Here is a 12,744-nt window from a genome sequence, read left to right as displayed (position 1 = left end):
CCGCGGCGAATGGGCTTGCAGAGCGTGCTATACGAGATGTGAAGCAATACATCAGGATGTACGATAGTTTCCCTGGTGGATGGAAATGCTCTTTAGAAGCAGCTGTAAGACATCACAATCGCTCCTACACCAGTGGCTTGGGATGCAGCCCGCAGTTCGCTTCTTCAGGAGAGACCCCTATTCTTCAAGCGGACCTTGAACTGGGGCTGTTAGACAATCTCAAGATCGTCGAGGAAAGGAAACAAAAATCACAGGAGGAGAAGTACCGTAAACGAATGAAAAAAAAATTTTGACAAGAGACATTGCTCAGCTATCCCAGACATTCAAGTCACCGACCTCATCCTAGTTAGGAAAGGAGTAAGAGAATCCAGTGCCAAATTTTATGGTCCTTACTCTGTGACAAAGACAGCCACTCAGAAAGGAATATTGAAGACTGTGTGGTACATTGGTGAACGGGGCTCAGTTGAATGTGCTTCGATTGGAAACGTTTTCAACTATTACCCCAGGAGGGGTTAGCAAAAGAAACCTGGAAGGGTGAAGCGGTATGAGCCTTCGAATAGAAGATGAAGAAGCGCGGGAACCGGGGGGACAGAAGAAGAGAAGTGAGAAATAAATGTAGACGAGATGGACGCCAGTTCCACAGCAACGCTTTAAGTCTACTGTGTCCTTTAACTAGGAACGCTACAATATATATATCTTGTATATATACATATACAAGAGATACATTGACAGTCTAGCGTGGTTCCTAAATGGAGCGTGCAAGATGAAGCATACAGCAATCGAGCACACAGCTCATGAGCACGAACACGAGCACAGAGCACGACGATGCGCACACTCTAGCAGTGACAAACAGCCGCTTTGAAACACTCCGTGCTCCCTAGATCCCTAGGCGAGGGAAAAACGGTAGTTCACCGCCGATTCGCAGCTCACCGTCACAAGCAGCATGTAGGTTGGTACCTCTACCGACCAAAGTTTCCGTCACACTTCGTATGCCTGTATGTCACTCACATTGAACTTTACCAAGCTGCTTCAAAACGTTACACATGTTACACATGAATCTGAAGGAAATTGGTAATACGGAAATACAGTTTTTGCAGAACCCTTGTCCACAGCGCAACAAATTCGCGTAAGATATAATTTGACATATCGGATTTGTCCGCATTGAATTATCTAATGGATGCTGTTTACAGAACCACGATATCTGTTCTTGATGCAGAGCTTTGAAGTTATAAATTTCGTGCTTCTCATTTTTTTCGAAGTTTCGAAGTTTTGAAAAAATTTTAAACAAATATCAGGCCCTAAATCGAAATTCCGCTTCCAATAGTCACTAGAATTTACCTTTCTCTCTCAAATGTAACAAATTTCATTAATATCGTTCCAAAATGGACAATTAATGCTCCAAACCTGCTCCGTTGTGCCAAATTTGCTGCTCCAAGACTTCCTTGACCGCTTCCATCCCTGGGAGGTGAAACAGCACTTGCTTCCGCGTCCCAGTAAAGTCGTGGCAGAGAGCATGGCACCTACATGCCCTCTATTGTTCGAGTCAGCTCATAGAGAATGGAAGGGCGTGCACGGCTGGTTCAAAGCTATCATGGACCATCTGACGCTTCCATGCGTGAATAAATGTGCTCGTTTCCAATACCGGCGCTTACGTCCCCAAATTTCAAAGCAGTGGCACAAACACACAAACTCATTGCAAACACGGGAGGCGGCAAGGGGCCTCATCTCAACTTGATCACTGTCACAAGCAGCATGTAGGTTGGTACCTCTACCTACCAAAGTTTCCGTCACACTTCACGTACTTCATGTCGCATTCATTTAGTATCTTTTGCAAATGCAAGACAAGTAGCTGGGACAGTCAGAGAAAGTTGACAGCACAGCATCTGAGAACAAAACAGCTAGAAGGAACTTAGAGAACTCAACTAGAAGGACTTTGCCATAATGCCGCTGTAGGAGTTGTTGGATGATCTCGCTGCTGCCACCAGTTGTAAGGGTTGATGGTCGTAGAGTGTAACTTGGGGGGGATAGGACTAGGCGTACTGGGTTTATTTACAGTATTTACGTTTTAGACAAGAGATACATCGACAGTCTAGCGTGGCTCCCAAATGGAGCGCGCAAGATGAAGCATACAGCAAACGAGCACACAGCTCACGAACACGAGCGCAGAGCACGACGATGAGCACACTCTAGCAGCGACAAACAGCCGCTTATAAACACTCCGTGCTCCCTAGATCCCTAGGTGAGGGAAAATCGGCAGTTCGCCGCCGATTCGCAGCGTCAAACGTCAACGCAGTCGAGCCGCCGATTGTCCATTATCTTGAGTCTTGAAAGGCGCGTCGGTTCCCTGAGCTGACCCCCGCAGCGCGGTCGCCGGTTGCCCATTGTCTTGCGCCTCTAAATTCCAGAGCTGCCTTTCTCCTGTAGTCGCCACGAGTGTCAGCAGACTGTGACGAATCCTGGGGCCCACGTACCGCAAAACACCCTTTGTTAGGGAATCTCTTCTTGCTGCCGAGAGAGACCATAAAGACCCGGCAAATCAACCAACAGTACGTTGGGCGCCAAATGTGGCCCGCCCTGCTGCCGTCGCCGATTCTCCGAACGAGGCGCATAGTGGATTAACGCTGCCGTAGTCCGCAGTTCTCTGAAGGAAGTTCATGGTCGGTTAGCGCTGTCGTCGTCGCTGGTTCTCTGAAGGGCGCCAGCACCCCGGGTCGATCGAAGCACGTGCAGCGGGCTGAAATAGCTTTGCAGAACAGTATCCCTGCAGGCCGATCGTAACTCCGCATATTCTCCATTTCGCTCACCAAGAAGTGTTTCTCGCCAACATAGTTGCGGGGCATTAGCTATCATTGCTTAGGATTGAACGAGCCCACACTTGCAACCATATTGGGTCACTAGGAGCCTTGAAGGTAATTACCTTTTCTTTGCAGGATATGTAGCCACTGCTGTAGTTCAGATCAACACATTTCCATCCCATCCTCAAATGCATGGATGGAAAGCACATCAGTTTTGTAGCAACATGAAAAATGCATGCGCAGTGTCAGAAATCGGCGCCACTGGCACATTGTGGAAATACGACAAATCATGCGAGTCACAAAGCCTTTAAATCATGAAAATTATGACAGTTTGCTAGTCTGAATACATCGTGCCATGTATAATCCAAGCTTTGCCTCCCAAGGTCACCTATACACGCACGCATAGATTGATCCATCTATGGTTCCGATAGATTCCATACAGGGATTCATCGGAAACTACTACGATTTCTCATATAGAATGTATTCAAAGCAGAGTGGCCAGGTTTGTCCTGGGCCTGTATAGAAAAACGGAGTGTGTTACCATGGTGAAGCAAGAATTGAGTTGAGCATTGCTGTCTTTACGCCGATGAAAACTAAGGTTAAAGCTATTTTTTCAAGTATTCTATGATAACGTTGGAATTAATAAGAAAACTTACCTAAAGAAACTTTGCATCTCCAAGCACAGCAATCATGCCCTAAATGTATGTGAATACCGGCCCAGGACATGCCTGTTTGCTAGTTCCTTCTTTCCAAAGTGCATAGCGGAATGGAACAAGCTGCCTGAAGAGCAAGTATGTTGCCAAAATGAGGAGTTGTTCATATCTGTGCTGTAACACCTGCTGCTGTAGTGTCCACGGGCAATGCAGGGTCATTCCGGAATAGTGAAAAGAAAAATGCCGCATGCAAGTGTGTTTATTCGAGGGGCCAGCAGATGTCATCTGCTCAGGGAACTCGCTGGTAGCTCATTTCAGGGGCAGGGCTGCATGTTATTTGAGCTGTACTAAGCAATTACTGCTGCTACAATGTCCTTCACTCCTCATTCTTGACATTGTTGATTAAAATCAGGAAAATTTACAAAATATGGGATGATACCGCAATTTTTATGTGTCCTGTATAAAAGAGCATAAAAATGGTGTGAACATGTCTGCTGCTTCATCTGTCATAATGCAACAAAACTGCATTCCCTCCTCACCAAAGCATGATGCTATCGCACCGCCCGCATACGCTGTTGTGGCCAGACAGATTCGCCACCCAGAACCGGTCTTTGTCGGTGCCTATTGAGCTTGACTAGTTTCTACCATGCTCGAATTTGGGTTTAAACAGTGCTAAACAGTGCAGTACCTATTTATGAATGGAGTGATGGGAAGCTTGGCCACACTGAACATTTGGCCATTCACATGAGCAAGTGTAGTGCAAACAAGGCAACAGAAAGATGGGAGCATGGCGCTACTAGCAACTGAGGGTTTTATTGTGCGTGATCTATATACTATATGTCATTGCACGACAGAAGAAAACGGGAAAAAATAGACAGAGCAACCCAGCAACCTGTCAGAGGCCACTCAGGAAAAAAACATGATTTCTTTTTCTGACAAAGATACGGACGCATAAATGACACAAGTATCACATGTTTTGTTAATCCCTGCAGCTTCTACTATTTCTCTAGATGATTTCCGTAGGTGTGGAGATTAACAGGAGTGATAATTGTGTCAATTGCCAAGCTGTATCTTTGTCATAAAAATAAATCATGTTTCTTTTCCAATACAGTGAAACCTTGGTAATATGTACCTGGCAAAAATACGGCATAACTTCGCTCGAGATAATTGTATGCACTAACGGCCAAGTACGAATTTGAAGTAAATGCCACAGTAAATGTTGGCCAAAATTTGCACTATGCAGCTTTTTTCTTTCTTTTTTTTCTAAAGCACTAAAATGTTCGGGCTCTTTTCGAAAGAGCCAGACATTTAAAATATTGATGGTGAACAATGTGGCAGATGTGAAGGCAGTGCGTACGAGTCGTCCAGATTTTCCCGATGTGTAACGGTGCGTTTGGAAAGTGATCTGGTGCTCCGCAAAACTGGCACCACTTCGCTGAAATGCAGTGCCATGTGGGGCCGATCACCCCTTACGATTTGTGTGCAGCGCGTCACCTAGCTACTAAGCGCCCGCCATCACTGTGCCAAGACACTTGCTGGGGCAGTACTTTCTGACAATATCTTTCAGACGTATCATTTAAGTTTCATGAGATTTCACACGCCAAGCCTGGCTCTGTGCCAAGCTCGCTATCTTTGCACAGTGCCACGAGCACTGTCCGGCATATCCTTCAACGCACCTAGCGCGAAGTCTTGTAAAAGTGATCACCCCAGAATTACTATTCACCCTTTTCGCGGCGATCCCGTGGGTGCTGCAATGTTTGATCACATGGTGACACGTCCACTGGTTGCCTTAGCTGCCTCCGTTGCCTCCATGATTACAATGGGTTTCTATGATGCCAGTGCAGCTTAACAAACCTCTGTTTTAGGAGATATCGTAGTGGTGACTGGGTGGACGATACCAAGCTTTGACCACAGCTTCAGCAAACATGCAAAAGTGCTTTGGAAGCTGATTAAGCTATGTCCAAACAGCGCGAGCAGCGTATATCGTGCTTGTTCTAAAAGCAGGGCCAAATATGTTTTCCAAGCTATCCAAAATTTCGACTCATGAAGTGAATCAGGATGAGTATGTTTTTCTCTTCGTTCTTTATTTGGCAAATATTTTGAAGCAGTGGCTTGTCACAATTCTGACTTCCTCGGTGCGGTCGCTATCTGATTATTCTCTGCCTAATCGCTCGAGGTGTGCTCACTTCCGATAGATTTGTTCTTCATGCATGCAAGGCTTGAAACATAGCTGTTTTATACCTTGCAAAAGCTTGTAGCAAAGATGTATTATCGCTAGTAAGTTGCTTACTCTTGTGGACCGTCACACAACATTCAGCTTCGACCATTTGTATGCTATTGGTGCAGTCCGTCATTTATTGTGCTTATATGGAGCGCATATATTGAAGTATGTGCCCATTAACTCGTCATTGACACGTTGGCGAAAGAGTGGGCGCAATTTTCCATGCCAGTTGGGGTAAATGTGTGTTGATACTGTACGCGAAACTTACTATAACAGAAAGTAGCACTACTCCTTTTGTCATTGTTTAATGAGCGCTAAGCACTCTTGCCGACGTTCCAGGGCTGAAGCACTTTCTTTGAAGGTTAGTGGTACAATGCTGGCGGATGAGCAAATTTCTGTATCCTCTAGGAAAGCCGTACATCTCGAAATGCCGGTAACACGTACAGTCGCGGACAGAATAAAATGGACCACGGCGAAGGCGGCCGGAGCGGCTGCGGGGCCGGCGCTGCTATCGCGCGCTCGCGACGAGAGTACCCCGGGTGACGTCAAACTTCTCCTCCGCACCCTCACTCTCGCACTGGCGCTTGTCGCGCTTGATAAATTTCTAGTGCCACGTTCGGCTCCTCTGCTGCTGATGGTCGGGACGAAGGGGCGCGTGAATCGCCAGTAGTTCAGCACTTAGCGCTGTCGCGCAGTAGCGGACGGCCGCAGCCCATCAAAGCGCCGCGCTGTGAAGGAACCAAACTCGATGTTTTTCCTTTTTCGGTGATTTACAGTCGCGGATGCAATGAAATGTGCCATGACTTCGCGCGAAAAACGCGAACCAGCGCCAACAAGTGAAGGCGCCTGATATGTGTTGAGACGTCTGCTCTTGCATGCGCGTCCCTTTTAGTTCGTCGCTTTATCTCCTGCGAATAAACCCTAGCAGTGCGAGATAGCATGGGCAAATATAAAGAGTAGGTCGCGCACCGTCATTCCAACAACCTATCACGCACGGATAATTTGGAGTCTAGTGGGCGAGACGCCGCAGTTATCATTTGACTACGCGGTATCGTGGTCACGCGACAGAAAAAAGAAATGTATAGGGACTGTGGCTTTATGGTGGCAGACGTCAGCAACAGCGTGAGCTGGGCGCAGAGAACAGTGCACCCCCGACAACCCATTCCGGCAGCGCACCAGACGTTGCGGCGCTGTAGCGGCGTCACCTCGCGCTGCGCCCTACGATTAAATAGCGCTAAGCCGATGTTAGAGGTCTGGAGAGGCTGCGAACTAAAAGGGACGCGCATGCAAAGACGTCTCAACACATATCAGGCACCTTCACTTGTTCGCACTGGTTCGCGTTTTTCGCGCGAAGCCATGGCTCATTTCATTCCGTCCGCGACTGTAAATCGCCGACAAAGGAAAAACATCGAGTTTGGTTCCTTCACAGCGCGGCGCTTTGATGGGCTGCGGCCGTCCGCTACTGCGCGACAGCGCTAAGTGCTGAACTACTGGCGATTCACGCGCCGCTTCGTCCCGACCATCAGCAGCAGAGGAGCCGAACGTGGCACTAGAAATTTATCAAGCGGGACAAGCGCCAGTGCGAGAGCGAGGGTGCGGAGGAGAAGTTTGACGTCACCCGGGGTACTCTCGTCGCGAGCGCGCGAAGCGCGATAGCAGCGCCGGCCGCTCCGGCCGCCTTCGCCGTGGTCCACTTTATTCTGTCCGCGACTGTACGTTCAGTTGCAGCATCGGTCCACGAACTTGGCTACACAGATCCATTTCATCCATTAATATGTCAGTCATAATTTTTGCAGCCAACTGCTGCACACATCTTCAATCCACATGATTCAATCTGGCATGATTGGAGCATAGTGCCTTAGCGAAAACTCAGTCGCATTTCCGACAGCTCATCGCACAGAAGCAAGGTAGAAATGGTAGTGGTTTCATATTTGTGCTCTGTTGTTGAGGCTACGTGCGGTGCACTGCAGAAGGTGCCATTTTGTTTCTCTAGAACAAACTGCTCCACGAAAAGGGTCAATGTTATATATACCTGTACCATACGCATGCATGTTTGTTGGCAGGCCAGCACCCATTTTGAATGTCATGAGGTTTCTTTGTGCCTGTACCACTTGGGCTATGCACGGGTGCGGCACATACCTTGTTGAGGCAATGGCTAGTTGCTTTCATTTCTGCAAGCAACATGCACTTAAAGCAGTCCCACTCAAAGAGTCTGCAGAGAATGGCAGTTAAGTGTGCAGTAGGCTTACTACGACGCAGCACAATGCTGGGCAGATAGCTGAAGATGCTTATTGTGATAAGGTTGGCAGTGATAAGTCCTGGAGGCACACCCATCAGTGGTTGTATTCTTTGCCAAGGCCGCCACCACCCTTTCATGCATATTGACACGTGTACTTGTCTGTATCGGGCGACACGTTTTGCCGCCTAACAAATGTTATCGCACAGCGCGGGACGCGCCTGCATGTATCCGAAGTTTTTGGAAAGTTATCGATGCTTCTATCCGCAGTCAGTTGTTGCCGAACCTTGGGTTATCTGATTTCATCGCTTGACGCGAATGGTGTAGAACTTTGTAGAAGGCATGCGGGTCCCGACGATTAGTCTGGAAAATTCAATGACTATACTGTATAAAAGCCGACGCGCTTGACCCGCTGATCAGATTTTCGACGATCGCCGAGCGTGTTCGCCGCTATCGTTGTGCTATAAGTGTAGCCTGTTTTGTGGGCACAGGTTCTCCCAAAAAGCTAGTTTTGCTTTTCACAGTATTGGTACTGTGTCCTTTGACGTCACGACCGCGTGACAATATCCAATGCTTAGCCGTCTAGGCATGGCCGCACTCACTCCGAAGCGGAAATCTTTGGTAACTGGCCTCTACCTTCCGAAAAGGCAGATCTTTTGCGGCATGACTTGGTGTTGGCCAAAGCACAAGTTGAGTTGGCACAGTTAGCCTTTATGCAAAAAAAAAAATGATCGTGGCACTCACCAACTGGTAGCCATACGATGAGCTACTACGTAACTGGCCAGCTAATATACCAGGCTCTGTGAAGACTGAATGGGGGATTCGTTGCAACTACCTTTTGACCACTAGTAAATTTTAAGCAGATATGTATTAACAAGGTTTTGCTGCAGTAGCTTATGAGCAATGGTTGTGCTGAGTTGTTCTGTTTGCTTTTTTTTTCCTTTGTTGTCTAATGACATTCATATTGATCACGGGCAATAAAACTCTCAGTTGTTAGTAGCGTCTTGTTCTTGTCTTTTTGTACATGATGTCATACCAACTAACCCATCACTTTATCCTTTTGAATTTGATAGCAAGAGAGATCATGAGTTGGAGTTTAAAACACGCCAGCATTGCTTTTCTTTGTAACAAAGCACAGCGGGCACTCGAGCTGCACACACACAAAGCGCCAGCCGGAAAGGCTGCTGCTATGACAACTTTAGAAGCTAAAGTGGCTGTTTAATTAAAACTGTCGTCCAGCCTTCTTTGTAAACTATGGCACTAACAACATTTCCAGAAAGGGTTCCTATTGTGACACTGCTGGTCTTCTATTCTTGTTGTGTGCAGGTGTGTCTGCAAGAGGCACTGTTTGCCTTCCTGCCACGCATGATCTTTGGCATGTACTACAACCTGCCTCTGGTGAGAGCAACATTCACTTTTCAGTGGGTGGCGAAGGGCATTGGGAACATCAGCTGAGCACAAATCCATGAGCTTCACTGTTAGAGGTAACATAGCGAAGCAACGAAGCAACGAAATGTGTGGGCTTTTTTGCCATAGTAGCAGAAAACACACTTTGGCGGGCATGCGAGAAACTCGGAGCATACAAAAACACACAAGTTCCGACTTCCAATTGATGATGTTGTTGAATGTCATTATTACGTGCATAGTAGCATTTGACAAAAAATGCCGTCGTTATATCTGGTATTCGTTTTGTATGCATTTATTTGTTTACATGCTGATATTGGCACTGAGCATTTTACATTTACCTCATTATATCTTATAATTTGTTATATCGATGTTCAACTGTATAGTGAACATGGATGCAACAAATTATCAAATATACTGAAGTAAATTTAACATTCTTCTATCTGATATTAGCACATAACGCCTAATAATGACTATTGAGTATAACGGCCGCATTATCACATCAAATGCAACTTCTTTATAATATGGTATGACTTTATTTAAAAACCAGCTATGTGTACATGTAGTAAAGCAATGAAGGGGGCTAGTTGTTGAACGTTCATGGTTATATTGCGCTCAGTTTTACACAGACGATATTAAGGAAAGACAGGACGTGGACGGACGTAGCACAAACGACCAACTGTTTACTACTGTTAAAGAACGCGCTTATATAGAAGGAGATATTGCGCGGGGTTGGGGGGGGGCATAAAAGATATGACAAGTTGACGAAATGTGATCATAGTTCGGGTCAGGCATACATCGTTCACTTGCACCCGTTCGCCCCTGGCAAACTCGACCTCAGCTTTGATAAGTGCGATGGACAGAGTGCTTACGCACTTTTTTTTTTTGGATGTGGACGGATTGCGCTACGTCTGTCCACGTCCTGTCCTTCCTTACTATCGTCTGTGTAAAACTGAGCGCAATATAACCATGAATGTGTAAAACTGAGCGCAATATAACCATGAATGTGTATCTGCATGCACTGAAGCAAAACAAAAAACGATTGAAACCAAAGCAGTTGCCGCAAAACACAATTCACCTGCTACCCATGGCGCATGTTTTGAGAAACATTGCCTTTTTTGTTGGTAATACTAGCGATAGATTGTGAATTGACTGATCATCTGCAGAATGTATTTCATGTCTAATGTGATGATCAGTCCTGGTTGTGCTGTATAACATCCCCCTACTTTGGCTTGATTCAATTTACATGCTACTGTTGTTCTAAAGCTGAGACATTGTAACAGTCGACAGTGGTCAAAAAACGGATATCACGGACTTCTCTTCATCGTGGAAGGCAGCCCCAAAGTGAAAGCCCTTGTCAAAGCACTGGCATACCACATTTATTCTAAATGCAGGTGTCCAGGATGTCAAAGCCACTCTTAGGCAGCCTCAGGAAAACAAGCTGGCCAAATTGCACACTGATGCCAGAACTGGCATTGCAAGAAATTTTTTAGTCCAATTCGTGTGCGTGTTGGTGTGCTTCCTTGCAGGTTCCTGGCTGTCATTCAAGCGGAGTGTTCAAAGCCTTCAATCGCCACGTACTGCACAAGCTTGATGTTAAAGTGCTCCCACCGGTTAGTTGCTTGCAAGTGTTTATGGACCGGGGTGTTTTTTTCATGTAATAGAAAGCAGTGAAAACTGCGTACGCAGTGCTGTTCGCGTCTAAAGTAAAGCCGTCTGAGCTTCGACAGGAATTCTTCCTGTGAACAACATCCCAGCTTAACCATCACAAAGCTGTTAATAATTTGCTTTCACCTTTCTTCATTCCAGGAAGATTATGTACGTGTTACGCTGCTATCTAGGGGAACTAAGCACCGTCGCATTCTAAATGAAGACGAGGTATGTGAAAGCCACATTTCTGTACCTGTGCAGTGAAATTGTTTGGCCATTTGATTACTGGTAGAAATACAACTTTGCAGTTGGGTGTCAGTTAGTGCCCACCTTGTGGTAAAGCTATGTCAATGTTGTTTAAGCTCGCCCGCCAAGTCGCACCCAATATTATTGGCCTCGAGCTCCACCACTGGAAAAGCTGGCGCCACCGTTCGCGTGACGTGCTAGGAGGGATCACGTGGACATAGCGGCCGCGTCGGCTGCTTCGGGCGCGCTGAAGCGAGCTGAAAACGAGTTTAAATTCCCTCGTACGCTGCGGTCCTCATTTAGTGGCGAAATTTTCCCGCTTCGAGTGTCTCCTTTACAACGCTTCAAAGCACTACAATAGGTAGTGGCTGCCTTTGAAGGCGCGCAACATGGTAGGCTACTGCTCGGTGCTGCAGGGCCGGACGCACGGAACGGAGGCCGGTGTCAGCCTTATTCACACGTAGCCGCAGGACAAGAAGCTGCGTGAAGCTTGGCTCGCGAAACATAAAACCGGCAAACAGTCATCGGCTACAACTCGGGTATGCAGCAAGCACAGATGCGAGGAAGATTTCTGCTACGGCGTCCGGTCTGCGATGTTCTGAAAACGCGCACTGAGACGCCCGTCCGTGTCCGCGGCCCGACTAATGTCATGACGGTTTGGTCAATGAACTTGTCGATGCTATAGATGCTGGCAACTTCAGTGGAGTGGAAAGGCAGCGGTAAGAAGCACATTTACAAAAAGCATGGCATATGGTCATGTTTGTGTTATGAATTAATGCACAGGATTACAAAAAAGGTGCAGCGGGAAATGGCACGCTGAGAACACCCATAAACATACAGTGTGACGCAACTCGAGAAATAATATTGAAAGGTCAAAGAACTTAGAAGAAAAAAAAAGATTGAATTGTCGCGACGGCGCATCACCGTCCCCGTAGGCATCGAAGTCTCTATGATGAAATTATTTTTTAAGAGCTCTGATAGTGCCCACGCAACAATGGTTGCTTGTATACGGTCAAATGCTCATATTCTGCGGCCTAAAGCTCATGGCACGGTGCGAAAACGGGCGCGCGGAGGAAGCGAAACAGTGCGCGGACAAGCATGCAGACGCGCAGTCGGTCGCTGCGAATCTGCGCGATCGCTGCATTGAGGCTTCGTTCTATTATGCTCCATTTAGTTATACAAACACTATAAAAAACATATTTCACATGGTTTACTCTAAGCGTTTACCTACCTTTCACGCAAGAAGCCGGTTTGGGAGAGTCCATCGCGGCGACCGCCCGCAGTGGCGTTCACTGTACGTATTCGGTAAAGAGATAGCGTCTGTAAACGATTGTGTGCTTTCGGTTTGCCCAAGATTATTATTTAGACAGTAAGAAACTTCTCTCGTTTCGAAAGTACTTCCAGAAATGTCCGGGAGAACTCGCACGTGGTTTTTTCAGTGAGCGCTGACAGCAAAACCTATGAGGAGCGCACCGCATGATCCCTCATACTACGCCAGCGAGGCGCTTCCGGTAGATGGCGACTCCGTAACTCCTCGCC

The 12,744-nt window shown here is 46.9% G+C and overlaps 1 protein-coding gene across 4 annotated transcripts in view; it reads left to right on the top strand.

The window, feature by feature from the left end:
* Positions 1–12,744, top strand: part of LOC139061386 (EGF domain-specific O-linked N-acetylglucosamine transferase-like) — a 309,778-nt gene that overhangs the window by 217,444 nt on the left and 79,590 nt on the right. For all 4 annotated transcript variants that reach the window (XM_070541374.1, XM_070541372.1, XM_070541375.1 and 1 more), the window contains 3 exons: positions 9,232–9,303; positions 10,839–10,922; positions 11,119–11,187. In XM_070541374.1, coding sequence (XP_070397475.1) covers positions 9,232–9,303; positions 10,839–10,922; positions 11,119–11,187 — 225 coding nt within the window. The remainder of the gene's footprint in view (positions 1–9,231; positions 9,304–10,838; positions 10,923–11,118; positions 11,188–12,744) is intronic.

This window comes from Dermacentor albipictus, chromosome 6 (assembly GCF_038994185.2).
Source record: "Dermacentor albipictus isolate Rhodes 1998 colony chromosome 6, USDA_Dalb.pri_finalv2, whole genome shotgun sequence".
In the NCBI taxonomy this organism is placed as follows: domain Eukaryota; kingdom Metazoa; phylum Arthropoda; class Arachnida; order Ixodida; family Ixodidae; genus Dermacentor; species Dermacentor albipictus.
Note: the sequence above shows the minus strand (reverse complement) of the source record. Positions and strands in the feature narration are given on the sequence as shown.